The following is a 27,196-nucleotide window of genomic DNA, read 5'->3' on the forward strand; positions in this document are numbered from 1 at the left end:
GGGCTCAAGGAGATCACCACCTACTGGGGAGGCAGGGGAGAAGGGAGGATGCTAGGACCCTGCTATCCCCACTACACGGCACACTGCAGTCTAGGGTTCACCGTGCAGTAGAAAGGAGAAGCAAAGCGATGAAACCCTTGTGGGATTCGTGAAGGCTTTATGGAAAAGGGATGTGATGATCAGTGGGATTTCTAGGGGGAAGGGATCCAGGGCCAGAAACCAGCTGAAGGGAAGGCTGAAAGGAGGGAAATGCAGGGTACGATCCGGATGGAGTTAAAATGGCAGAAAACTGAGGCTGAGTGAGAGGTCTGGTACTGAGGTGGGGATCGGAGTTCCAGCACTGGCCTTTGACAGCCTCTGGGTCCCAGGTGGAATGGGTGGGGCGACAGCCCTTGCATTCTTCTCCAATCAACACCAGGGGTGTGGTGTCTTAGGCAAGGGTGGGTGCTGTGCGCCCTGCCGCCCACCATAGGCAGGGCCTGGGAACCCGGGGAGAGGACTCTCCCCACCTCCAGCCTCCGGCAGTGTCCGCCAGGCAGGGCGGGGGCCAGCCTTGGTGTTGAGTAGCGGACCCCAGGGGGATGACTAAGCCTTGGCTGCGAGCAGACTCGAGCATGCCAAGTTATAAGACGATGATAACTCGGCCCCGAGCCTCTGGGGTCGTGGCCGTGGGCAGGCAGGGGCGAGGCGGGCGTCCGGAGGGCGGATAAAAGGGGCCGCGCTGCGCCGGGGCCGCTTTCTCCGCGCGGTGCCTGCAGGGCTCCCAGAGAGTGGCAGCTTGGGAGGGGCCGCCCGGGCGGTCAGACTGGCACCAGAGCGGCCACCGCGTCCAGGCCAGGCGGGCAGACCGACCCCCTCTGCACCTCTCGCGCGGCTGACGCAGGCAGGGCGCCCGGCCCCTCCTGGGGACCATCAGGTGCCGTCTGGGGGCTGTAGGGACTGGACGGAAGCAGGCGGTGAGGACCGACGACGCGGGCATGGCGGGGGCGGCCTGCGAGCCGGTGGCCAGGCCAAGCCTGACCTCCATCTCGTCTGGGGAGCTGCGCAGTCTGTGGACCTGCGACTGCGAGCTGGCCCTGCTGCCGCTGGCGCAGCTGCTGCGCCTGCAGCCCGGTGCCTTCCAGCTGCGCGGCGACCAGTTCGTGGTGGCCGGGCCCGGGGAGCCGGCGGCGGCGCGGGGGGGCTTCAACGTCTTCGGTGACGGCCTCGTGCGCCTCGACGGGCAGCTCTACCGCCTCAGCAGCTACATCAAGAGGTGAGTGGCCTAGCCGTGCGCCCCGGCCCGTCGCCTGGTACCCGCAGACGCCTCCACCCGGCTGCGGTCTCTGGGAGCCTGGGCTGTCCTGGCTGCCTGCGACACCGCGTGGCCCTTTGCTCCGTGCGCTTCTAGACTTTCCTTCTGCTTCTATCACCAGGAGCCTGCTCGCTCGCCCTGGTTCTTCTGCCTCTTGCACTGACATTTTGCAGCTGCTGCTTGAAGCCGCCCAGAAGGGCATCAGGACTGGGCGCGAGGGGGAGGGCAGGGGCCCCCAGCCAGAGCTCATGACTGGCGGATGCTTCTCCCATTCTGGCTCCTTAACTGGGTCAGATGAGCTCAAATTGGGAGCACACCCTTTAGAGGCTGTCTGCAGCTCTGCAAGACTCACATCCTGGCTTTGGAGCATGGTTGGCAGTGCGGAGCGGGGGGCATGCACCATTCTGAGCACTGCCAGCCCTCTCCAGTGAGGAGACCGAGTGGAGAAGCATGCAGAAGCTCAAAGTTTCCCATCTCCGGCCTCCCTTCGTGTTTCAAAAGTAAACAAATAAACCGCAGCTGAGAAGGAAACAAAGCCCCTGGAAGTCCAGCCCGGGGCCATGTGGGCTGTGGAAGGCACAGATAAGTTCTGGGGAAATAAGTGTGAAACCTGAGGGCCTTAATGGGAAGGAGGCCCCCAGGATTCTTGACTGTTGTGGCCAAAGTGCCCCCAAGTTCTTCTTGGCAGACCGGCAGGATGTGGCCCATCCATCTGAAGCAGGCTTTGGTGCCACAGGGTAAACGAGGGCACTTCAGGCCTGATTCCACATGACCTCAGGCCTCCAGAGGTCACTCTTGGCAAGGGCCTGGAGTGCAAAGCCCTGTTACATTTGTGCTGAGAGGGCCAAGTGCCTGAAGAGGCAAGCATGGTCTAGAGTTTGACTCAGAAATGAATAAGATAGCCGGCTTTTGAGACACAGCTCCTTTGCTACTGGGAAAGACAGAATGCTGTGGCACCCTGTGGGTAGGAGGGAGCCGAGAGGCAAGCAAACAAAATGAGATATTGAATGTGCAGTCTTCAAAACCCCTGGAGAAAAAACCTTGCTTTTCCAAAGACAGTGAGGGCTCTGAATGCCTGAAGAACCATTCCCCAGCAAGAATTTCTCCCTTTCTTAGTGAAATGAAAATTCCAATTCCAAACCATAAGCGGAGGACTGTGGGAGGAACTGAGTCAGAAATCAGATGTGCGCAGATTTAAAAAGAAGATACCCATTGTGTTTGAGAACAGGGTATGAAAAATAAAAATGTCCAAAATGAACTGAAGCCATAAGTTAGGCTTTTGACAGAACCAGTTCTCCTAATTGTAGCAAACAGTGCTGCAGAATCTGAAATGATTTTGAGGTCTGTCATCTAACTCTTGCTTTGAACACCTCCTACACAAAAGAAAATTAAACAACAGTGATTCCCTTGACAGCTTTGAATGTAGTATAAACAACTGGGCCACAATGACCAGGTAACACAGACCAGGGTGCAAATACAAACCAACAAATAATAGGCTATCATCGTATAGGCAATACTGTGAGGGCTTTTGTATTTGGGAAATAGCAAGGAGCCTCCGAAAATAATTTGGGTGATGGAAGGAGCTATCTATTGTCCTCAGGCAGGGAAGGAGGCTTTTATAACTGAGTGTGCAGTCCTGAAGGATGGCCAGGAGGGAATCTGGTCTAAATGGAGACAGCCTTCCAGGCAGAGGGGGAGGACTGGATTGTGGGCAGCAGTGAGGTTCTGCCCTCGTGAATCAGGAGGTGGGAGGCATGCCAAAGCCAGAACTCAGATATCTAAAGCTTCGCTCCTCTGAGCTGCCAAATTTGCCCAGTTGTTTTTGGCTTTAGAGATAGCATACAACCTCCCTCCCTCCCCACTTCCATCCCTCTCTCCCTCCCTCCCTCCCTCCCTCCCTCTCTCCCTCCCTTCCTTCCTTCTTTTTGAAAAATAAGCTCTGGCCAGTTTTATTAAAGATTTGCATGATTTTCTTTCACCAGTCTGTTCTGGCATGCTTCCAAAGATCTCAGGGCTAGGTGCAGTGCCTCATGCCTATAATCCCAGCACTTTGGGAGGCTAAGGTGGGCAGATTGCTTGAGTCCAGGACTTCGAGTCCAGCTTGGGCAACATAGTGAGACCTCGTCTCTACAAAAATTAGCTGGGCATAGTGACATGCACCTGTGGTCCCAGCTGCTCAGGAGGCCGAGGTGGGAGGTGGATGGCTTGAATCTCGGAGGTGGACCTCGCAGTGAGCCAAGATGGTGCCACTGCACTCCAGCCTAGGCAGCAGAGTGAGACCCTGTCTCAAAAAAAAAAAAAAAAAAAAATTCTCAGAATCCCCTGGATCAGTGATACCAGGGTGCACTTCCTATGGTATTTTCCACATGCTGTGCCCAATTTAATGTTATTACTGCTGGAGAGGTAGATGGCAGTTTTGAGAGTATGTGGCTTAGTTCTGTATTTCAGATTTCCTCGAGGCCAGGCAGTTGGTGGGGATGACCAGTTTCACTTTGCCTTGTCTATCATCCTCAGAGCCGACTTGCCCCAGCTTGTATTTTCCACCCTTCTTAATGGGTTGGAGCCTAGAGTGGATGGACTCCAGTGACTTTTCATCTTCTTTGTGGCCACCATATTCCGGCCCTGGATGTGGGATGGCCTCTAACCAAAAGCAGCCACTAAGATGGCCAGGGAAACCAAAAGGCAAAATGGTTCTTAATCATTTTGGACCATAGAACTTTTGAGAATTGTATGTAGATTCCCCAGAAATGTAGATATATGCCCAATTTTTGCTGACCATCCAGGATGTTCATGAGATACTTGGACCCAGGTTAAGAATCCTTGCTCTATTAATTAATTCTTTTTAACTCAACAAATATTTTTGGCATATGGGATAAGCCCCTGGTGTAATTAGAATTTCTTTCTGGGACCTCATAAGTATGTACTGTGGCTTTCATGAGGTCCTTTTCCAAGGAACCCTGAAAGGCTAAGAGCCACCGACCTTGACTTTCAGGTTATTCACTCGTTAAGAGAGCAAGAGGATGATTTTAGCAGCCCTACTTAGGTTCATTTTCTAATACTTTAACATTTTTTCTAAGTACATACCTACTAAGTAAACTAAGGAAATCTAGCATAGTGGGAAGGTTTAGTGATGACCACCAACTCTAAAGCTCCTTCAAAAACCTACTTTAAAAATATTTGTCCTGTTTTGTAGGATTTATGGCAAGATCTTTATTTTTATTTTTTTCTTTCAAGATCAGGATTTTCGCCCATGTTGTAAACACAATGTTCTCAGGACACAAGATGTGGGTAATGGTCATTCAGGGAGCCATTCATTCAATACTTAAAAGTCAAAATTACCATTAACTATGACACACACACACACCCCCACACCTTTTTTCTTATAAAGCAGCCTCTTGGTAAAGTATAATGGCAAACGTTTGGCAAAGAAGACCTGGAGTCCCTTCTTTTTGGTGCTCCCCTAGCATGAAAGAGGCTGCTTGGGGAATAAAAATAAATACAATAGTAATGGTGGCTACTAACATTTACTCGAATGGTGCAAAGTATTTCACAGCTATTATCTCATAAAAGTTTACAAAGTTTGCATTACTGCTGTTCCTCCTTTTTACAGATGTAAGCATTAGGACTCAGAGCTTAAGTAATTTACCTAGGTAAGATGCTGCTAAGTGGGAGAACCAGTAGAACCAGGAGAACCTATGCTTTCAGCAAATTACTTCGAACCTGAAATAATCTTGCTTTCTCCCTCATTTCCTGAATCTACAAATAAATAACTGGAATTATGTCAGCTAGTGCACATCTTGTACAATCAGCCTACAAAAGGAAGTAAGTGCAGTGATTTTAAGGAAGCCACTAAAAGCAGAGCTGTGACCTGCTCCTGGATGGGTGACAGTCACACCTACTCAGGGCAGAGAATGCAGGTGAGGTGGAGCAGCACTCATGGGGGTAAAATGAGGACAGTCGGGCTGGAACACACTTGGAAGTTTACTGGGGGAAGCCTCACCTCCATCCCACAGTGGGAAGTGCTGGGCTCTGTCTGCTGGCGCAGGCCCAGTTCTCAGAAGAGATCCAACTTGAGGCTGGGAGGTTGGAAGATGTGGTCTTAGATGTAGCAACCTGCTTAGGACAGCAGCCCCTTAGCAGGACACATAGTGTGATGTTGGTGGAATAATAACCATCCATGCACTGAGCTGTGAGATTTTTAAGAGAGTCAGTCTAGAGGAAGGGCTCTGCTCTTTGCGAGCTGAATGACCTTGGGAAATTTACTCACTGTCCATGGGACTCCATTTCCTCAACTATAAAGTGGGAATAGTAATAATACCATTAAGCAGCACCAGAAGCCGAGAGCTTTACACACATTATTTAATCTCTTAGCCACTCATGGGGTACCTTTTTTTAGCCAGATTCTACAGGTGAGGAAAATGAATGTTTGCGAGGTGAAAACACTAGCTGAGGTCACATAGACAGAAATCACACTCAGATCTGATGAGTCTACAGCAATGTGCCACCTGGCCATCTTTCCTGCCTGCCTTCTTCAGAGCCAGGCTCTGGACTTGCAGCCACACTTGGGTCTCCTTTCTACTCTCAGCCCCCCTGGTCCTTGCCACCTACCTGCCTGCCTGCCTGCGTGCAGCCACCCCGTAGTCCCCATGGATGGGCTAGGCTGTGACTCTTCCTGGGGTGCCCCCTGCCCCTGCTCTTGTCCAACCCTTGTGGGCTGTTTGGCTTGACAGGACAATCTCTCTCCTACTACCCATCTCGCCCCAATACATGGCTCTAACCCCAGGCCCCTCCTGACTTGCTCCCTTTGACTTAACTGACTAGGAGAGAACCCAGTGGAGCCTGGACACATGAATACAGAGAACTATGCATTTCTCTGGCATTAGTATGTTTGAATGATTTACCAGTTTGCAAGCCTGTGAATAGCAGGGACCATGTCTTAGACCAGTGCTTCTCAAACTTTAAATAAGCATGCAAGTCTCCTGGAGACCTTGTTAAAACACAGATTCTGATTTATTATGGGGGGGAGCCCCGGATTTTTCATCATGCCAGGTGATTCCAGTGCTGTTAGTCCAAGGATCACACTTTGAGCAAGAAGGTTATACACTCATCATTTCATACCAAAATGGTGTATTTTCTCATCTGTCTCCCTAAGAGACTGTATGCTCCTTAGAAGCAACGCTGTTTCCTTTCTCATCTCTGTGTCCCCAGTGCCCAGCACACAGTAGGTACTCAGTAATCATTCCTCGCATGCATAAATGAATGAATCATTCTCTGCCCCATCAGAGTTTCACACACACTAAGTGTCAATAATTCCTTAAGGAATGAATGCATGAACATGCGTACCCTTGAATAATGTCTATGTAAGCCACACACATTAGAGTGAGAAGTCTAAAAATTTTGCTTTATTTCAGTAGAACTAGGGCAGAAGGCAGAGGGAAGAAGGGAAAAGAGATTAGGGCGAGACTCTTTGTAGGGTGATCAAGCTAACACTGGAAAGTCATGGCAGGCGTAGACTGCTTCCCCCAAGAGTAAAATGGCTCTGCAAGCTTTTGCTTAGTGTCACAGCAAAGAATTATGATGGAGGCAAGCAGTTCATGGGCCTCCTACACAGACCATTGCAGTGTGTGTTCCTCTTTTTCTCTGCTCAACTGTCCATATTTTTTTTCATGAACACACACACACACACATACACACACACACACACACCCCACCCTTTGATGGAGGCCATGGAGGATTTGAATTCCTATTTGTCATTGAGCAGAAATTGTTAGAGCCAAGGGAAATTTGGGGCAGCTTTGAAAGTTGGGTGTCTTAGAGGTGGGCCATCTTTCAGTGGCTCCTGATTTGCTAGAAGCAAAACACAATGCTCTTTTTTGGTCCTCCTTTTCAGATGTTGCTGTCATTAAGCTGTTCCCTTTAGCCTCCTAAACTGAAAAAATGAGGAAAGAAATTGGAACAAGGAAGGGGCAACTATTGCTCATTTATCAGATGCCAATATTTTCCTCATTTCCTGGGAACTCAAATGAACACAGCCCTGGTTGGGAGTCAGAAGTTTACAGAACTTCATCCTATGGGTTTGTCAAGTTGGCCAGGATTATAGATACTCATGATGTTTATCAAGCATCTACTATGGGTTCAAATTCATATGTCTACATTGCATGTACTGCATTTACTCATCATGAGGGAAAAAATACTGTTATGCCCTTTCCACAGATGAGTGAACAGGTGCAGACAGGTTAAAGACGTCCCTCAAGGTCACAGTGAGTTGTGGCTCTGGAATTGAGTTCACATAGCCAGCAAATCAGGACATGAATTAGATCTTATTTTGAAATACTGTGCTTCCCATTACATTGTCCTGCTGGGGTTTTTTTGTTTGGTTGGTTGCTTTGGGTTGTTTGCTTGTTTGTTTGTTGAGATAGGGTCTTGCTCTGTAACCCAGGCTGGAGTGCAGCGGTGCAGTCATAGCTCACTGCAGCCTGGAATTCCTGGACTCCAGCAATCCTCCCGCCTCAGCCTCCTGAGTTGCTAGGAGTATAGGCATGCGCCACCACACCTGGCTAATTTTAAAAATTTATTGTAGAGGCAAGGTTTTCCTAGGCTGGTCTAGAACTGTGTTGCCCAGGCTGGTCTATAACTCCTTGCCTCAAGCAGTTCTCCTGTCTTGACCTCCCAAAGTGCTGGGATTACAGATGTGAGCCACCATGCCCGGCCTTGTCCTGCCTTTTAATCTTTGGATTGAAGCCAAGCTTAGACACTTTCACCCCAGAAGCGTTTTGGGGCCAGGGTAAAGCAATGAAGAAATGAGAGTTTAAAGAAACTGTCTATCTTAAAGTGTTTGCTTTTCATTCCTAATGATAATAATTTCAGCTACTATGATAAATATTCAATATGTATAAGCAATATTTGCATTAGTAATTCTGAAATATCTATGATTAAAGGACGGGTGTGATGGCTCACACCTGTAATCCCAGCACTTTGGGAGGCTGAGGCAGGCAGATCATTTGAGGTCAGGATTTCGAGACCAGCCTGGCCAATGTGGTGAAACCCTGTCTCTACTGAAAATACAAAAATTAGCTGGGCATGGTGGTGCACGCCTGTAATCCCAGCTACTTGGGAGGCTGAGGCAGGAGAATTGCTTGAACATGGGAGACAGAGGTTGCAGTGAGCCAAGACTGTGCCAGTGCACTACAGCCTGGATGAAAGAGTGAGACTCCATCTCAAAAAACAAACAAATGAACACACAAACAAAGAAGATCAAATAACTAGTCCCTAATATAATCTAGTAAGGTTAGTCTTAAACTAAAACCAGTGATTACATGTCAGAAACTTAAATATCTGTGCACCTTAACAACTAAATTCTCCGATCGTATCGTGTTTTAGTGAATGCTCACATTTATTTATTTCAATGGAATTTCAGGGTGTTTAACAATTGGACCATAACTGAGAGGCTGGGGATGGAGGAATTAATGAGGTATTTCTTATCTGTGGCCTGGTTAGAGATAGGGAGCTTATTAAGTAGGGATCTTGCCACAATCTCTTGTCTGTAAGTTCTGGCATCAGAGGTCTTCTATAAGCAGTGTTTTTACACATCTGTGGTACAGTGATAACTGGCATCCACTGTGATGAGGTTTACAGCCTATTAAGGAGCTGAAATTCAAGTATCCCTGAATCATCCAAGGCAGATTAAATTACGTTGCATGTAGTTTTATTATCCAAGGTGTTTTGTGAAATTCAGGCTCGAAAATGGATAGCTCATGTGTAGGTCATACATTACACTCAACATGTGGCTATCCAGCAGGCTTCCTTCTGTGACCATGCCAAATACCTGCTCTTTGAGCCCAGTAGCATTCGAAAAAGCCTTCCACCAAATTCCAGGGAAAACTGATTATTCTCTGAACCAGAGATCATTTGTAAGTTGAGATTTTTATCTGTGGGATCACTGACCCATCGGATGTCAATCAATTTTGTACGCAGAGGGAAATACTGCACTAGCATTTGTGTCATCAGAAAAGGCATCAAAACTGCAGATTTCTGGGTACATTGTACACAAATGCCATGCGCTTTCCATTAAGAATGACAATCAGACTCCAGATATTGAAAGAATAGAGGAATCTCCCTGAGGAATATAGTAAAGGAGCTGAAATGACCATGACTGAACTCCCTGTAAACAGGGTGGTAGGATAACGGGAAACCTGCCTCGAATGGGTCATAGGTGGAGCCTGCACCCCCGCTCCCCCCACATCACCCATCTATTTTTTTACGTTTATGTCAACTAGACTTGCCCTTTCCTTCCTTTTTTGCTACAGGGGTTTTCTTTCTCTTTTCTCCGTCTGTATGCTCACACCCCATGTAACCACAGACTTCACTTTCTCTTCACCCCCTTCCCAAGCCACTCTTGCCTGTCTGCCTAATGATGATTTCAGCAACTATGATAAATATTCAATATGTAGAAGCAATATTTGCATAGTAATTCTGAAATATCTATGATACTTGTGCTGGGTGTTTGGCCGCTGAATAGATGGATGGCAAGAGGGATGGGCAAGCACAGGGGCACCCTGCACTGCCTCCGTCCACTGTCACCTTTCTAGGCTCTGAGCCCCTCCAGCACAAGAAGGCAATGAGACACATGTAAATGCTCACCTGGTGCCCGGCTCATCAGCAGGACTCAATGAAGTTACTGAGTGAATGAATGAATGAGCCCAGCAAATGGTGGTTTTCTTTTTCCTGCCATCTCCTTTGCTTTCTTTCTCTAGTAATTTTTGGCAGTTGGTCAACTGGGATAAAAAAGGGCAGGAAAATTCTCTCCCAGCTGATGTGCAACACCAGCACCACTCCCCTCAGTCTCCTGAGGTTCCCCCATCTCACCCCCTTTCTCCTATTCTGCCCAGATGAGGATGAGGGCAGGGGAGGGGTGAAGGAAGAACCATACCAAAGCCCCGTGTGGGTCTGCATTCTCTTACCTGGCCTTCCATTCCCTTGTAACACCCCAGTGCCCCACCCCAGCTCCCCTCCTCCATTCCCATCGTCCTCTCTTCTATTCCTGCCATCCTCACCCACTCCGTGAGCATCAACATCCACACCCACCTTTTTCTTCTCTGGAACACTGCAGCCCCATGTTCCCCTCCCTACCCCAGGAACAGCTCCCAAGCAGCCACCATTACAGCTGCGGTGGGAGGTGGAGACTGCTTTAAAAGCTTGGTGAAATAGAAGGCAGGAAGCATTTTAGAGGCTCCATCAGGGGTCAGGTTTTAAATGCTCTCAAAATCAGGTCTGACAATCCCAGCAGAAAGATAATGACATAGATTTCTAAGAAACCAAGCTGGGAAACAGCCGAGCGGAAGCCGTGTTTTCATGCCTCAGGGTAGATATTCTCTCACACGCTCTTGCCACATGCCCCGGTCACTGTCGTGTGTGCTGGCCCCTCCGAGGGGTGGTGGGAAGTGGACGCAGGGGAGGGATACCGAGAGTACTGTGGCCACCACTCCCTGCAGCGGCTGTTTTCTCGCCAAGGCTGTGATTCTCATGTCAGGCACTGGAAGGACAACCAGCCAGAAAAAATTGCTTGGAGCTGTCTCTGCGGATGACTAGATATAAGAAACAAGCATGCTGTGGTGTAGCAAAAGGCAGCCCGTACGCTCAGCCCAGCCAGCCCTTCACTCCGTGCAGATGCTCACAGCTGTGTCAATGGGGAACCAGCTCCATGTTTCAGAGAGACTGCGGCAGACGCATCCTTCAGCCTGCTGGGGGGCCATTCAGCCTCCCTACATCCACATGGCATCTGAGCTTGGGTTTAGCTAGAAAATTAACTAGCTTCTTGAAGGAAGCTAATCTGCACTTGGACCTTTTTATGAACAATGCGGACAGGGACATAGCTAGGCTGCTTGGAAGATGTGAAGGGTAGGGAAGAAAGCTAACATGCTGGATGACAGAGTCAGGATTCAGAAAGATCTTCCTAAATGAGAATAATGAAAACCAAAAAGGCTAAATTTAACAAGGATGTAGCGAAAAGTCCAACATCAGTTGTTTTAGTTTTTTAATTACACAAGCTCAGCGTAGGGGAGATATGAACTAGTAATAGTTCATATGAATATTGGTTGATTCTGTAATCTATAGAGGGGACTGGTTTATCTAGGGATTAGTGGGGAAGTGGGGAGAAGGAAAGGAAAATTCCAGACCCACAAGTTAAACAGGATGACTCCACTGGAGAAAATTCAGCTAATTCTACTTATTATGTCGAATTCATTATCAATTCAGAGAGACTTAGAGCTCTTATAGCTTCAAATGAATGCTTTTAGCCTAAATGACAGATGATACTGATGATCTTCTGGTAAAGTCTGAGAGCCAAGCGTTGATGCCAGGACACCCCCAGGACCATGGCTGCCTGTGGGCTGCACACTGATCCTTCAGCCAATCAGCCATGACCAGAAAGATTCATTTATATGGTGACCTCTGTAAGGATGCATTTCAAGGAACTTCCCTGCAAGGTCTGTGGCTGTGGCGGATACCTCTCCAGTACATCCCCTTCCTAATTTAGATGAAAGGGTACGTTACATTTGCAATGATCTCTGCTTTTTCATAGGTATGTGGAACTGACCAACTACTGTGATTATAAGGACTACAGGGAAACTATATTGAGCAAACCAATGTTGTTCTTTATTAATGTACAGACCAAAAAAGACACCTCAAAAGGTAAGTATCTATATTAGTCCATTCTCACACTGCTATAAAGAAATACCTAAAACTGGGTAATTTATAAAGAAAAGAGGTTTAATTGGCTCACGTTTCTGCAGGCTATACAGGCTTCTGCTTCTGGGGAGGCCTCAGGAAACTTACAATCATGGTGGAAGGCGAAGGGAAAGCAGGCACGTCTTACATGGAGCATGAGGAAGAGAGCGGAAGGGGAGGTGCTACACACTCTTAAACAACCAGATCTAGCAAGAACTCACCCACTATCATGAGAACAGCAAGGGGAAAATTCACCCCCATGACCCAGTCATCTCTCACCAGGCCCCTCCTCCAACATTAGGAATTACAGTTTGACATGAGATTTGGGCAGGGACACAAATCCAAACCATATCAGTATCTAAATAGTTTTGGTTTGGTCCTTGCTGGGACCAAACTGGGCTGGGGTGTGGACTGATGAGCAGGGCAGAAATCAGCTTGTGACGAGGTAGACAGCAAGGAGCCTGGTGTGTGAGGCCACCTGAAGCACAGCACAGGCCTGCAGAACAAAACCCTCAATGATCCTAGGGCAGAAGCCACCTGTCTGGGAGCTTCTTTTCTACTTCCTGCCTAGGCAGGAAGTGATCTGACATTCTGAGCCTTTGGAGGTTGCAGAAATGACTAGAGTGATGAGGATGACATATGACATGCTCTACCATGTATCAAACACCTACTATGTCTAAGAAGTGCTCTAATGTAATGGATCACCACAACAACTTTGTAGGGCTTATCAATTGAGGACGTTATGAACATGAACATCATTACTATCAATAATTATTCTGGGATAAAGGTATAAACTGACCCGGGCAAACTAGGATGCGTAATTATCCCACTTAGGAGGTGCTTACACTATTCCCATTTTATAGATGAGGAAACTAAGAAAATAAATAGCCATTGTGGATGCTTTTCTGTTTCATGCCATGATGTTGGAATGTCATGTTTAGACACATCCCTTTATCGTTTCTTCCAAGAAATCAGATTAGCTGGTAGCGACTATTAAACCAAATTTCAGTATGAAAATGTCTCCATTTTGCCTTCCTCATCCTGCTCAGAATGATATGTGGGGGAAGTCATGGGCATAACGTTCTGTAATAGAAGTAGAATTTCTTAAACTTGCTTCTAACTAACATTCTTAAAATGAGTCCAAGGAAATAAGAAATGAGCTACAAATTTCAAATAGATTTCCCCAAACATTCACTCTCATTCAGATTTGTGGAGCTCTCTCTGCTCATTTGACAATAAAAAGTCACGATGTTCTTTCTGCAGGAGAGGCCAGGAACAGAATGCCCAGTAACAAGAAGTGCTCGTTAGAACATCTGAAGCCCACGTGTTCTTTGGCTTGATTATAACCAGAAAGCCAGATAGTTCTTTAGGAATGTAATTCACAGCTGTATCAAGTACACCTCCTGCATCGATCACTCAGGAGGAATCTAAAAAAAGAGTAAGAGCCCTCTTCATTTTAACTTTTTAATGAAAGTATAGGTAGTGGTACAAGGAGGAATTTGTAGGTAGCCTACAGAATGTACGAAGTTGTCGAACAACTATTATGGAAAGAGGCACGTGTCTGAGGCATACTATGATGTGATAAATCGCCACAACAGAAATCCGGAAACCCAGTACTAGTTAATTGTGATAAAAGCCATAAAATGAAGAGGCTCTATGACACAAAGCTTAAGATGGTCAATTTTAAATTGCAAAATTATGATTAAGGCAATGTGTCTAGTCTTGCTGTTATTCTAAACCGCACTTTTGTGCAAATCAGAAAAAGCCACCATTTCCTCAAGACGATTACTAATGCTTCCCACAAGTTTGTCATAATATAAAAATAATGTCTGTAAATGTGAATGACAGCCTCTAGAGTTAGGCAGTGTACAACCTGCCCCATCAGCACAATTGTGGAGTGTGGTGGCCATGAGTATATAATGAGCCCAGAGGTGTTGGTTTGGTTTACGTGAGATTTAATTGAAGGTATCAAGGAGTTTGCTTGCTTTGTTTGTTTATCTATTGTCTTAAAGAGGATATAAGGCAGCTTATATCTAAAGTGCCCAAAAAATAATTTTGGAGAAAGAAAAACATGGGTAAGAAAAACAAGATGAATAAGGTTAGTTTAAAATGCCTTCCTCGAGGACATAAACACTTGCTGTTCGTGGACCGAAGGTTTGTCTCTGAGATATCTCAAAGTCAGTGTAAAACACTGAGTTCTAAAAATCACACAGTGTCTGGTCCCTGGCTGTTAAATGGAGGAGAACACAGGTATCTATGTGTCTCCTTAGACCAACGACTGAGTAATTAAGGCCATGGAGCTTGATGCTGGGGACTGGAAAAGTTAAGAGGTTGCTGGTTAATACCATTTTATATTTCCTAATGAGTGAACAACCTTCTTTTGGCTTAAATCATGCAGAATTGGACATGAGGGGTTACCAAACCAAACTAATCAATCAACAACAAAAAAATCTGTCTGCCAGGACAGACATGTGGTATTATTTAAACAATGAGAGGGAGATGTTTTCCCACTTGGGATTGTGTTAGAGGTAGCGGCAGGGAGAAGAATCAATCTCTGGTTGCCTTGGTCCATAGAACCCTAGACTAGCCATTTGTCAGAAGCATGTCTGGTCCCTGGAGAAGCTGGGGAGAGCTGGGCGTGGGGTGGGGGTAGGGGTGGAGGTGGAAAGCATGGAGCAGCCCTGTTTCCTGACCTTTGCAGATTTTCTTTTGCAAACAAGAAAGTTTCTGTAAGAGCCAAGTTGTGATTTGAATACCCAGCAAGTCATGGTGGCTTATGCCTATAATCCCAGCACTTTGGGAGGCCATACCTGGCAGATTGCGCGAGTTCAGGAGTTCAAGACCACCCTGGGCAACATGATGAAACCCTGTCTCTGCAAAAAAATACAAAAATTAGCCAGGCATGGTGGCAAATGCCTGTGGTCCCAGCAACTTGGAAGGCTGAGGCAGGAGGATCACTTGAGCCCAGGAGGTTGAGGCTGCAGTGAGCCTTGATTATACCACTGTACTCCAGCCTGGGTGACAGAAACTCTGTCTTAAAAAAATAAAAAAAAAAAAGAAGAAGAAAAAATCCAGCACGGCAGGAACATGAAAACCGGCTATCTCGATCTTCCACTTTCCTTCCCCACACTGGATACATGCTGTGGAGGCACAGTTCTCATCTGTGATAATTATAGAGCGGAATTTTTGATTTCTGAGACTCCAGTTACAAACTGCAGCCTTGTGGGAGCTGATTGTCTAGCCTGCCTTTACAGCGGCCCAGAACCTCCTTCATATCTGCAACATTCTCAGAAACACTTCTAGAAATCTGGCGAGGCTTTGTAGCAAGGGTGTGAGGGAGCAGAGAGGAAGGTTATAAATGAATAAAATCTCCAAAGGAGGTGGGAACCACTGCTATAGCAAATTATAAGAAGCATGCTTATGTCACATGGACACACTTGTTTCTGAATTCTGCTTGCTAATTTCTAGAAAGGACGTACGCGTTTCTTGTAAACACAAGGCACCCCAAGATAAGAAGACAGATAGAGCAAGGGATGGACATGGTCATCTCCTCAGTGATTGGAGAAAGTTACCGGCTTCAGGTAAGCCTAGCCTGTCTGAATCCAGGGCTGTCAACCACATGGAAGGAGCTTGTGCATTTCATGCAGGAACTGAGGCCGTATTGCCCTGGCTTAAGCCAAGAGAATGGCCCTCAGAAAACAAAGTGCATTCAGACACTTTGTTCTCAAAGGTGGCATTATTGCTACCAATAAAATGAGTTTAGTTCTTAGCAACCTATTAGAAATGGGTAAGAATAAATGTAATTTTGGCCAAGCAGTTCAGAATTTTTAGATGGAATATGATGCAAATGCAAAGTTTTGTTAGAAAAAATAAAGACAACAGTTTAAAAATATCTGTGAGAGTGAAAGGGGAATAAGAGGTGTGATGTTTTGGATATTTGGGTGGTTGTTAGTTCTACAATGTCAACAGGATACTTATGTCCAGGAAGTCAATGCAATGTTCCTCTCTCTTTCAGTTTGATTTTCAAGAGGCAGTGAAGAATTTCTTCCCCCCAGGAAATGAAATGGTTAATGGAGAAAATTTAAGCTTTGCATATGAATTCAAAGCTGACGCATTATTTGATTTCTTCTATTGGTTTGGGCTCAGTAATTCCGTTGTAAAAGTAAATGGAAAAGTTCTGAATTTGTCAAGTACAAGTTCAGAAAAGAAGGAGACGATTAAGTTATTTCTGGAAAAAATGAGTGAGCCTTTAATCCGAAGGAGCAGTTTCTCTGACCGAAAGTTCAGTGTAACTTCCAGAGGTATGTTAAAAATTCCCAAGGATATGTGGAAGGTAGTTAAATAAAAGGGTAGAATAAAATAATGGAAGATAGTCAATTGATTCGAAAGGCAAGACCTATTAATGAAAGGGAAATAGATCACAAAATTCAGAAAGTAAGAAGTGGGGCTTGTTTATTACCAAAAACAAATGTAGTGACTTTTCCTTTTGGGCCCCTTTAAGTTTTCTGACAACACGATTACATTATGCAGTATACCCCAAAATAACTTTAAAGATTATTATTAATTTAAATGAGTATTAATGATCATTTAAATATTTTTGGCAATCATTTAAATATTAGGAAAGAATGCTGCCTTCCAAATATTCATATTCTGTACAACAGAATGTGAACAAAAATGATCAGTTGGGAGAAGTCTCTATATGGTCAAGATATCAATCTTTTTTTTTTTTGAAACAGAGTTTCACTCTTGTTGCCCAGGCTGGAGTTCAGTGGTGTGATCTTGGCTCACTGCAACCTCAGCCTTCCAGGTTCAAGCGATTCTCTTGCCTCAGCCTCTCGAGTAGCTGGAATTCCAGGCGCCCGCCACCACACCTGGCTAATTTTTGTATTTTTAGTAGAGATGGGGTTTCACCATGTTGGCCAGGCTGGTCTGGAACTCCTGACCCTGTGATCTGCCCACCTCAGCTTCCCGAAGTGCTGGGATTACAGGTGTGAGCCACCAGGCCCGGCCAAGATATCAGTCTTTATAGTACTTGGAAGGGTTCTCCAGATTTGGACAGAGCACAAAAGAATAACTCTTGAGAAGGTTTCATTTAACACACTCTTGATGACATATGGCAGGTTCTTGGTATTGACACCCATGTGGCTGCAGGTGGCATGAATCATGCATGGCTTGTCTGGATCTGTCTTCTGCAGAGCCCATTCTCTCTGTCTTTTGCTAGTCTGGACTGGAGAGCAACTTCCCTGAGTCAAGACTCTTGCTGCTAATTGCAGAAAACCAGCAGTCTCTGTGAAGTTGTGGTGTTCTCAGAGTTCAGCTGTAAAATATAGAGTCCTCATTAATTGTATTTACAGCCTGTGTTTTTTGCTTTGTTTTTTGTGTTTTTCATTTTTTGAGATGGACTCTCACTCTGTCACTCAGGCTGGAGTGCATTGGCACCATCTTGGCTCACTGCAACCTCCTCCTCCTGGGCATAAACAATTCTCGTGTCTCAGCCTCCCAAGTAGCTGGGACTACAGGTGTGTGCCACCATACCCAGCTAATTTTTGTGTTTTTAGAAGAGATGGGTTTTCACCCTTTTGGCCAGACTGGTCTCGAACTCCTGACCTCAAGTGATCCAACTGCCTCAGCCTCCCAAAGTGCTAGAATTACAGGTGTGAGCCACCACTCCTGGCCACAGCCTGTGTTTCTTTCTTCAAATGTTTACAACAAAAATGCTTGCTACTAGCTATTTCTTATCCTAGAAGTGGTCTCTCTCTTTCTCTTTTCCTCTTTCCTTCCCTCCTTCCTCCTCTCTCTCTCCATCTCTTTCTCTTTCTCTCTGTGTGTTTTTCTCTCCTGCTCTTTCATCATCTCTGTCTTCATTTCAGTCTCCATCTCTTCCATCTCCATTTCTGTCTCTGTTTCTCTCTCTTTCCCCTCTCTTTCTCTGTCTCTCTGTCTTTCTATTTATCTCTTCCTGTATTGTTTCAGCTTTCTCTGCCTGGGAGTTCCTCACAAAGATGCATTTGTGCTCTGCTCTGTTGCAATCACGTGGAGGATTATACTCTGATCCTTTTGGAGGGGATGATTAACTGGCCCCTTTGCTGCAGTGCCATATGTGCCTGGGCCTTTCTCAGACACCCCTGAGTTCACCTATCAGCCTCAGCAGCCTGGGCAGGATTTTCCGGTTTCACCATGGCTCACCCTCTGTCCCGTAGGCTGCCCAGAATGTCCACCCCATCTTTGGGACACTGAGGAATATTTGAAGTTAGGCAGTGCTTCCTTGAAAGTTTACTCTAAGCCGGCTCGGGGGCCACTTCAACTTCAGAGGAGTGTGGCAGGGTCCTTCCTGGAAGCTGTCATCATGCACTGCAGGACAGCACAGCCAAGATGCACCTCCTTCTTGTCACGAAGTCCAAACCTGGCACCCACGACAGGCAGAGCACAGGGCCACTAGGGTGCTAACCTGGCCCCATTCCCTGCAAAAACTGTTCTCTGTCCTCAGTAACTATTCCCAAAATGTAAGCCTTTTGCCCTCAAGTGTGAAAGAGTATATTAAGCTCATTGCAAGTTTACTCCAGCCCGCAAAAAAGCAAGTGACAATCTTGTCCCACTAATAAAGAAAAAGCAACACATTTCTGTTTAGCCTTTTGAATTTTTCTGAGGAAGCCAGGATTCTCTATTAATTATTAAAATAGTTATGTTGCATGAATTTGAAAGGCACTGTTGGTTTTTTTCTTTCTTTCAGTGATGGTAATAACGCATGCTTTGTTTACTGTTTTTTAGGTTCAATAGATGACGTTTTTAACTGCAATCTGTCACCCAGATCATCTCTGACAGAGCCTCTTTTGGCAGAATTACCATTTCCAAGTGTTCTGGAATCTGAAGAGACACCCAACCAATTTATCTGATTGGACTGCACATTCTAGCAGTTGCTCCCGAACTCCAGGCCTGTGCTAGACTATAGGCTGGGGGGAGGGTAGGAGGTGGGAGGCAGATACTTTCACCTGCGTGTCAATCTCCGGCTCCTCCATGGCTTCTATGGAGGACTCCTCTCTTCTGCTTCTGTGGATGTGATGCCCTGGCAGGCCCAGGGCAGCTGATTCCCCTAAAGGTTATGATTACCAGGATGGAAAGGCCTTGGTCCCATGGCACTGGATGGGGCTGGGGGATATTCTCTACTTTGAACACTTCTCCAAAGAGGCAGAAGGGCCACAGAGTTCTGCCACCCTGAACATTTTTCTCAGTTCCCTGGGAGTTTTCGTGGCAGCCTTTGTGGGAGTGGTCTGACTGGCTGTTGACCCGGCATGCTTCATAAATCAGGGTTTGGACCTCTGCTTGGAGCATCCAACCCCTTGAACTCAAACCTATCGAGCAAGGGGTTAAGAGTTCTGTTCTCTTGCCAACCTGGTTGGGCAAAAGCCTGTGCCATCTTTCACTGGAAGGCAAATATGTTTTTCATCCTGCCATATGACACCTATGAGAAATGTTCACGGTGAGGTTCACTGGAGGAGTAGCCAGGTTGCTAGGACAGTAACCCTGCCACACACTGCCTGAAATTGGAACTCCATTGGCCTCCCTCTTAACTAAGTGACCCATGTAGAAGGAAGCCAGGAGATACGCTACCGAACAATGACAGGGGAAGGATATTGGACATGGCAGCATCCTCCTTATTGAAAACACATTATGTCACTTGGGAATTTTAAATAAGCTTTTAGCAATCCTAACACAAAAAGCAAAATAGAAGAAAGCTATACCATTACCATAACACATTTTTCATCTCATAGCTACAATGGAATTCTTGAAAAGGAAAAAAAAATCCTATCTACATATAAAAACCTGCATGAATGAATCACTACATATGCTTATAATGAGGAAGAGTTATGGGTCCTGAGTGTAATTTTTTATCTTTTCTTAAAAAGTTTCTGTATTATGCATTTTGATAACACTACTGATGATCCTTCCACTTATATTTGAAATGTTATGTACCACATTTGCACAATTAAAACTTTTCATAGCATTCAACCTAGAATTGATTAAATTTATGACTGAGGCTTAATGTGAGCTTTCCATTGTGGTTTGTGGGTGGTGTATTTGCCTTGTAACTTACTGAATTACAATAAGAATTGCGGGTTTTCATAGCCACTTTCTCAAGAAGAGCCTTTTGAAGAACAAGGCTATGAAGTATTTGAAGAAAGGAAATAAAATTTGATATTGATCTTTCAGAAAAGAGAAGGGGAATGCTACTTAATAACAGAAGATGTTAAACATTTATTATTACACTCAGTAAAAAATGAAGAGTATTAACAATAAACTAAGTTTTACACCAGTGCAAACAAACCTTAGGTGGATATCAAATATGAAATGCTTCCCAAAGGAAACAGAAACTCTATTCACAAAACTGACAAAGAAGATTTTTTTTTAAGTAGCGGAATTGAGAAAAACCATCAGTATCACCCCAGGAATGGACTGAAGATCTGGAACGGTTCTTTCACCATTGAAACTTCTTTTCAGTCAACTCTGAATCAAACGCATTCACCCATTCCATATTTACTCAGCAAAGTTTTATTGATTGCCTATTAGAAATATACACTGTGCTAGTGTATTTTATTAGTAAATATCACAAAGAAGTTATATTGGACAATCTTTAAAATTGATGAAAAGCCTAGGAACAGATCTTCCTGGGTAAAGGAGGCCTCACACCGAGTATAAATGTGGCCCAATGCTGATATTTTAACAGTTTAAGATCAATACAATCTGTAGGACAACAATGACCTAAGCAAGTCATTCATTTATTCATTCATTCAGTTTGTCTTCATTCATTCAACACACATGCTTGAGTGCCTACTAGTTGCCATAGGCACATACCAGGTAGATGCTGGCATAGAAAGGTGCCTAAACATGGCCCTTGCCTTCAAGGAGCTTCCACTCTTGTAAAAGAAGACCCTTGTATAAGCTAACAAGACTAATAAAACAAGTGCTCTGAGAGAAATTCAAAAAGGAAAACATCTAAGATGCTTGTAATCCAGTTCTGGAGATAAAAACCAATGACATGTAATGTAAAATTTAGTTTTTATTTTATTTTATTTTATTTTTGAGACAGAGTTTTGCTTTTGTTGCCCAGGTTGGAGTGCAGTGGCATGATCTCAGCTCACTGCAACCTCCGCCTCCTGGGTTCAAGCGACTCTCCTGCCTCAGCCTCCCAAGAAGCTGGGATTACAGGCGTGTACCACTACGCTCAGCTAATTTTTGTATTTTTAGTAGAAACGGGGTTTCACTATGTTGGCCAGGCTGGTCTCAAACTCCTGACCTCAGGTGATTCACCCACCTTGGCCTCCCAAAGTGCTGGGATTACAGGTGTGAGCCACTATGCCTGGCAAAATTTAGTTTTAAAACAAATATTTAAGGATTGATTGATCCAAGTGATTGATTTACCCAAGCTCTCAGTGATCTTGGAGGCTAGTCACTTATTCCAACAAGAATGCAAGTCCAGAAATGATTTACAGAATGAGGGAGTTTTTTTTGTTTGTTTTTGTTTTTTGTTTTTCTCATTACCTGATGGTACTAGCTTGATTTTTGGCTAAAAGATAACATTGCTCAACTTGATCACCTACCTTAATTATCAGCTTGAATGCCATTTTACTGTTTCAAATATCCAATATATCCTCAAAAAGCAAAATTATGCCCTCATTGAAGAAATTCAAAAGAATGTGTGTGTCAGTTTTCAAAGGGAGTTTCTAAAGAATTTCAAAAATGCTTCAAGTGATAGCAGCAGTAATATGGTTTGGCTATGTCCCCACCCAAATCTCATCTTGAATTGTAGTTCCAATAATCCCCACCTATCATGGGAAGGACCAGGTGGAGATAACTGAATCATGAGGGTGGTTCCCTCATCCTGTTCTCGTGATTGTGAGTCAGTTCTCACGAGATCTGATGGTTTTATAAGGGGCTTCCCCATTCACTGGGCACTCACTCTCTCTCCTGCTGCCCTGTGGAAAAGGTGCTTTTCTCCATGATTGTAAGTTTCCTGAGGCCTCCCCAGCCATGCAGAACTGAGTCAATTAAACCTCTTTTCTTTATAAATTACCCAGCCTTGGGTATTTCTTCGTAGCAGTGTGAGAACAAACTAATACAAGCAGCATTCAAATAAGTGATTACTTTGAAAAAGAGAACATTCATTTGGTTGGATAAGTGCTGGTATAACAGATTTAAAATGACTGTTCACTTTTGCTGTTTGCTACTTGCATAAACCTGAGAGAAGAACTAACAATGGAAGGCATTGATAATTACCCAATGGCCGCCACAGCCTGTGTGTTTCTTAAGTGTTCTGAGAAGAGGCTGGGCGCGGTGACTCACACCTATAATCCCAACACTTTGGTAGGCTGAGGTGGGTGGATTGATTGAGCCCAGAAGTTTGCGACAAGCCTGGGCAAAATGGTGAAAGCCCACCTCTACAAAAAATACAAAAAAAAAAAAAAAAAAAGAGTTTGGAGAAGAATTAGGGAGAGAAGGGCTGGCCGAAGAGGGAGGCCACATATAAAAGGGATTGATGAGGTTTTGATAGAATCAGTAGTCTAAACTTGCTGTTATGGTTTTATTTAGATGAAATGTAAGTAAATTTGGTTAAGTAGCAAGTTAGAAGCAGAGCTTAGAATTTACCCCATTAAATTAGACTATCCTAATAGAAAGTAACTATATAATTTTTTTCTGGAATTTCCAATAAAAGGACCAAAATCATTCTTGGACTACTCACCTACAACCCCTCTTAGTGGCAACTATGACCTAGATGACTCAACAAGATCTGAGTCTGTGATGGCTAATTTTACGTGTCAACTTGACTGGCCCACAGTGCCCAGATCTTTGGTCAACAGTCATTCTGAATATTTCTGTGAGGGTGCTTTTGGATGGGGTTAACATTTAGATCATGGACTTTGAATAAAGCAGATTGCCCTGTCTGATGTGGGTGGGCCTCATGTAATCAGTTGAAGGATGAACTAGAACAACACATTGGCTCCCCCCAGCAAGAGTGAATTCTGCCAACAGTCAGTCTTCAGACTCAAGCTGCAACATCAACTCTTCCCTGTGTCTCCAGCCTGCTGTCCTACCCCACAGATTTTGGACTTGTCACAACTGTGTGAGACAATTCCTTAAAAGAAATCTCTATTTTATTTTTTAAATAAGGATGCTCGAATCAAAGCATTGCATACTGCATAGTAATAGAAAGTCTTTTGTCCAAATATAAGAGCGAAGGCAGAGAAGCTTCACTTCGTTATCTTTGTATCCAAAGTAATTGGCAAGGTGGCAGATTGTCTGTGACCTCTTCTGGGCTTTTGGCAGTGGCCACCTGTCAATTCTTTTACTGCTCCAAGAATGATTTTGGTCCTTTTATTGGAAATTCCAGAAAAAAATTATATAGTTACTTTCTATTAGGATAGTCTAATTTAAAGCTAATTCTTCATTAGCTTGCTCTTTGAATTTTTGCCTTCAACTCTTTCCTCTCTCTCTCTCATTCGGGAGATGACCTTGCCTCTCGTATGACCTGGAGCAGTGCTTCTCAAACTGGAATGTTCCTAGGAATCCTCCAGAGATCTTGTTAGAGTGCAGATCCTGATTTAGCAGCTTTGGGCGGGGCCTGAACTTCTGCATTTCTAACAAGGTGCTGCTGAGGTTACCGGAGCACAGCAAGGTTCTAGAGCTGTCCATCTCAAACTCTGTGAATCACCTGAGCTCTTGTTAGAAATGCAGCAGCTCAGGCTGCGCCTGACTTCCGGAATCTGAATCCATGTGCTCACACATGCCCAGGGGCAGATATGCACACTCAGATTGGGGAGTGGCTCTCCAGCACACCCATCTTCTCCAGGCTTGGGGCGCATCTGCTCTCTCCTGTAGCTTCAAGCTCTATCTTTCTGCTCCTGACCCTTGGCCTATGAATTTGGTTACTCCTCCCCTGTTTTAAGTAATAACTCTCTCTACCTGAGCCTCTCCTCCTCCCCTGGCTAGAGATTTTCTTCTCTGTTATAGTTCAAACTTGAGTGTTCTATATTTGCTGTCTCTTCACCCTTACCACCCATCCCAGTCTTAACTACTTCACATCATGTTCTGTGTGTGTTTGTGTGTGTGTGCGCGCAGGTGCACGTGTGCATGCAGAGAGAAATTGTCACAAATGTTTTTGTTTTTTTGTTTTTGGAGATGGGGTTTTTGTCTTGTCACCCAGGCTTGAGTGCAGTGCCACCACTACAGCTCACTGCAGCCTCAAACTCATGGGCTTAATCGATCCTCCCACCTCAGCTTCCCAAGTAGCTGGGACTACACATATGCATCACCATGCCTGGCTAATTTTTTCATTTTTTGTAGAAACGGGGTCTCCCTATATTGTCCAGGCTTGTCTCGAACTTCTAGGCTCAAAGGATCCTCTTGCCTTGGACTCCCAAAGTATTGGGATTACAAGCATGAGCCACCACGCCCCACTGTAATCACTTCAACTGAAAACCAATTAACATTTAACCCATTCAATACAACTATTCTCAATTGTTTTGGATCAATTTGAACCTCTGCTAAAGACATATCAGTAAGCTAAATTAGTAACCTAGATGCTTTAATTTCTGAATGATTAACTTACTCTGGCAGAATGATGTGGAATTTTGCCTCTCCTCCTTCTGGAATGAGAGGCCAGAATTTACTTAAACTTCCAACCTGGGCCCTTGACTGCATTGTTTAACCCAAGCATGCTCAGGTGAAGTCCAAGCTTCTCAGGATGGCCTGCAGGGCCTTCCACCTCAGCCGGCTCTCAGTTTCCCCTGACACACTTTACAATATGGCAATATTAAACTACTAAAGGTCTTGGGACTGCACACACTGTTCCATGCCTCTGGGCCCTTGTGCTACTTTGTGTCACCTGTCACCTCCCCCTGTTCACCTGGCTGACTCCAAGCATCCTTGAGGACCCAGCTCAGGCACCTCCTCTTCTAGGAAGTTGTTCACTATAATAATCATGGTGTTGCCCCGATGCCATCATACAGCTCATATTCAGTGCATGGTCAGTATTTGTAGAGGGAGAGAAGAAAGAAGGGGAGAAATACTCTACTTAATCATTTAGAAGGGTTGCCTCAGGCAACCAGAATTCAAAGGCAGGAATAGTGCTACACCGCTCTCCATAAAATGGACCCACGCAAAAATACACTTTGAACACGCCAAAATACACTTTGAAGTAGAAAGACTATAAAAGGAATGAAGATCAGAATAGCAACAAGAGCAATACCTTAGATTTGTGTGATTTTACAATTTGTAAATTATTGTTGGAACTCATCATGTTTACAGCACAGTGAGGTGGGTGCTGGTATTCTCATTTACAGATAAGGAGACCAGGGATCAGGGAAGGATTTGCTTACCCTAAGGGCCTGCAGTGACAGAGAGATCCTTTGGCTCTCTATTTGGTTCCTACTGCACCATTTCACAGCTTGCCTAAAATGAGACAAATTGTAAGATATTAATAAGAATTCACTTTCAAAATTCTATATACTTGCTGCTCTATTTTAAAAATATATTTCTCTTAAATTATGCTATGCTAATTAGCTCTACCATTTCCAGACAGTAATCTGTTATTGGGTGCTACTTTTTAAATTTAGATGCCACTACTAAATCCTAATTTAGACTCATTCCTTTTAATAACATCTATGCCTCCTAATGTGTTCCACCCTCCATTGCTTCAAAACATGAGCGTTTATAATGTGTTATATTCATTCCATTATATGGATAGAACTCTACCTTCAGAAAATTCTAGTTTAGCTCTTCATTTTAAAGACATTCCTTGCACATATATTTGGGATCCTTACCTTGATGCTTTTTCTGTCTCCTTTGATAAATTCCTCCTTTGTCACACTGCACTGTTTCTCTGAGGTCTTACATTAGAATAACCCCTTAAGAATAAGGAACTGTTGTAAATTGCTTTGTAAACAGGTTGCCAGCCGACTCCAATATTTATTTCCTGTCTTCTCTTTTCACCCAAGTGGGTAATAATTGTGTTGCAACCTGGAGGCAGTCAGTAGTTACTAACCACCTGGTATGTCAAATTACCAGGTAGTGTTATGCAGCAAAAGGGGCTCACTGCACTAGAAGCCAACACTATGACACCAGGTTTTTGAGAAAAGAAAAGCTTCACATTGCAAGTTAACTTCTGAGGAAACAGGAGTCCAGTTCAAACCTGTCTTCTTGTACTGGCTTTAAGGCAGTAATTTTATTACAGAAGGTTTAGGGTTGGATCCTGGGGTTAGCAGGTAATTGGTGGAAGCAAAGGGAACATCTGGGAAGTCTTCTGGCATGGATGGCTCTCTCTTCATGCTTCCTCATAGGTCCTATGCGCAAATTTGGAGGGAGTTCATATGAAACATGCGGTAGAAATTCAGGCTGTGACATCAGCAAGCTTGCTGTGTGCAAACTGCATTTGGCCATATTGATTCCAGCTGATTTCAGTCAGTTTTGTTATAAGCAGAGGGAGTTTCAGCAAATTGTTTCTTTTCTTATCTGCCCCTGAAAACAAGAATTTCTGTTAGTTATTGGTGTCTTTGACTCTTTGAAACAGTTTCAGTAGTTCCCAAGATATGAAGATAAAAGACCACCTTCATCAGTGAAAACTCTTACAAGGGGATGAAAGACACAGCTTCCTCTATGAGAGTACAAGAACAATTAAATTGACACAAACACTATGGTTGGTGCCAGGAACGTGGCCTGGTGAGGAGGACAGTGTCACATCCTCCCTGCCCAGTCCTGTTTCCACGCGTGCATTTCCCCTTCTGCCCCTCTCCTAAGCCAGGATGACCCTTCTGACAGCGTGGAACCATAACAGAAACTGCTTCCATTTATACCAGATGACTTGGGATTCAGTCTTCTTGCTTGGTTTTTATTGACCGCAAAGATCCATGACAACTTTGCGCACATTTGCTTAAGCTGAAAGCTAATGGATGAAAGTTTGTAGCTGAAAATCTACTTTCTCTTCAATCTCTTCCCTTTTTGCTTTTCTTAGGAAACATACAAGACAGTGGTCCGGAAATCTCACTGCAAGAACTGTACAAATAATGTAAAAGTAAGGCATTCATAAGATCAAAGCCACATTTCTTTGCTCTCTGCACCCCATTCCCGCGCCGGCCAGGTTAAGCCTTCTGCGTGGCCAGCACCCCTTGGAAGGGGCAGAACTCCCCG

The 27,196-nt window shown here is 44.7% G+C and overlaps 1 protein-coding gene and 1 long non-coding RNA gene across 3 annotated transcripts; one reads left to right on the top strand and one right to left on the bottom strand.

Annotated features, from left to right (window-relative positions):
* Positions 1 to 410: 410 nt before the first annotated feature.
* On the top strand, positions 411 to 20,060 carry MEDAG (mesenteric estrogen dependent adipogenesis). Its single transcript, XM_002824145.5, has 5 exons — positions 411 to 1,255; positions 11,874 to 11,983; positions 15,488 to 15,600; positions 16,035 to 16,320; positions 18,788 to 20,060. The coding sequence occupies exons 1-5, from the start codon at positions 978 to 980 to the stop codon at positions 18,910 to 18,912; spliced, it is 912 nt and encodes a 303-aa protein (XP_002824191.4). The 5' UTR covers positions 411 to 977; the 3' UTR covers positions 18,913 to 20,060.
* Positions 16,367 to 27,185, bottom strand: LOC100937317 (uncharacterized). Of its 2 annotated transcripts, XR_008512577.2 has the most exons (3): positions 25,834 to 27,185; positions 25,390 to 25,462; positions 16,367 to 17,336 (listed from the first exon to the last, which is right to left on the bottom strand). It is a non-coding gene; the product is annotated as an uncharacterized LOC100937317 (long non-coding RNA). The 2 variants fall into 2 exon arrangements; XR_656427.4 differs by lacking the exon at positions 16,367 to 17,336 and having other exon boundaries at positions 25,261 to 25,462; positions 25,834 to 26,484.
* Between the last annotated feature and the right edge of the window lie 11 nt (positions 27,186 to 27,196).

Source organism: Pongo abelii, chromosome 14 (genome assembly GCF_028885655.2).
Source record: "Pongo abelii isolate AG06213 chromosome 14, NHGRI_mPonAbe1-v2.0_pri, whole genome shotgun sequence".
In the NCBI taxonomy this organism is placed as follows: Eukaryota; Metazoa; Chordata; class Mammalia; order Primates; family Hominidae; genus Pongo; species Pongo abelii.

Coding starts and splice junctions, on each gene's coding strand:
- MEDAG (XM_002824145.5), top strand. CDS start 978: ATGGCGGGGGCGGCCTGCGAGCCGGTGGCCAGGCCAAGCCTGACCTCC. Junction 1,256..11,873: donor CTCAGCAGCTACATCAAGAG/GTGAGTGGCCTA, acceptor GCTTTTTCATAG/GTATGTGGAACTGACCAACT. Junction 15,601..16,034: donor GAGAAAGTTACCGGCTTCAG/GTAAGCCTAGCC, acceptor TCTCTCTTTCAG/TTTGATTTTCAAGAGGCAGT.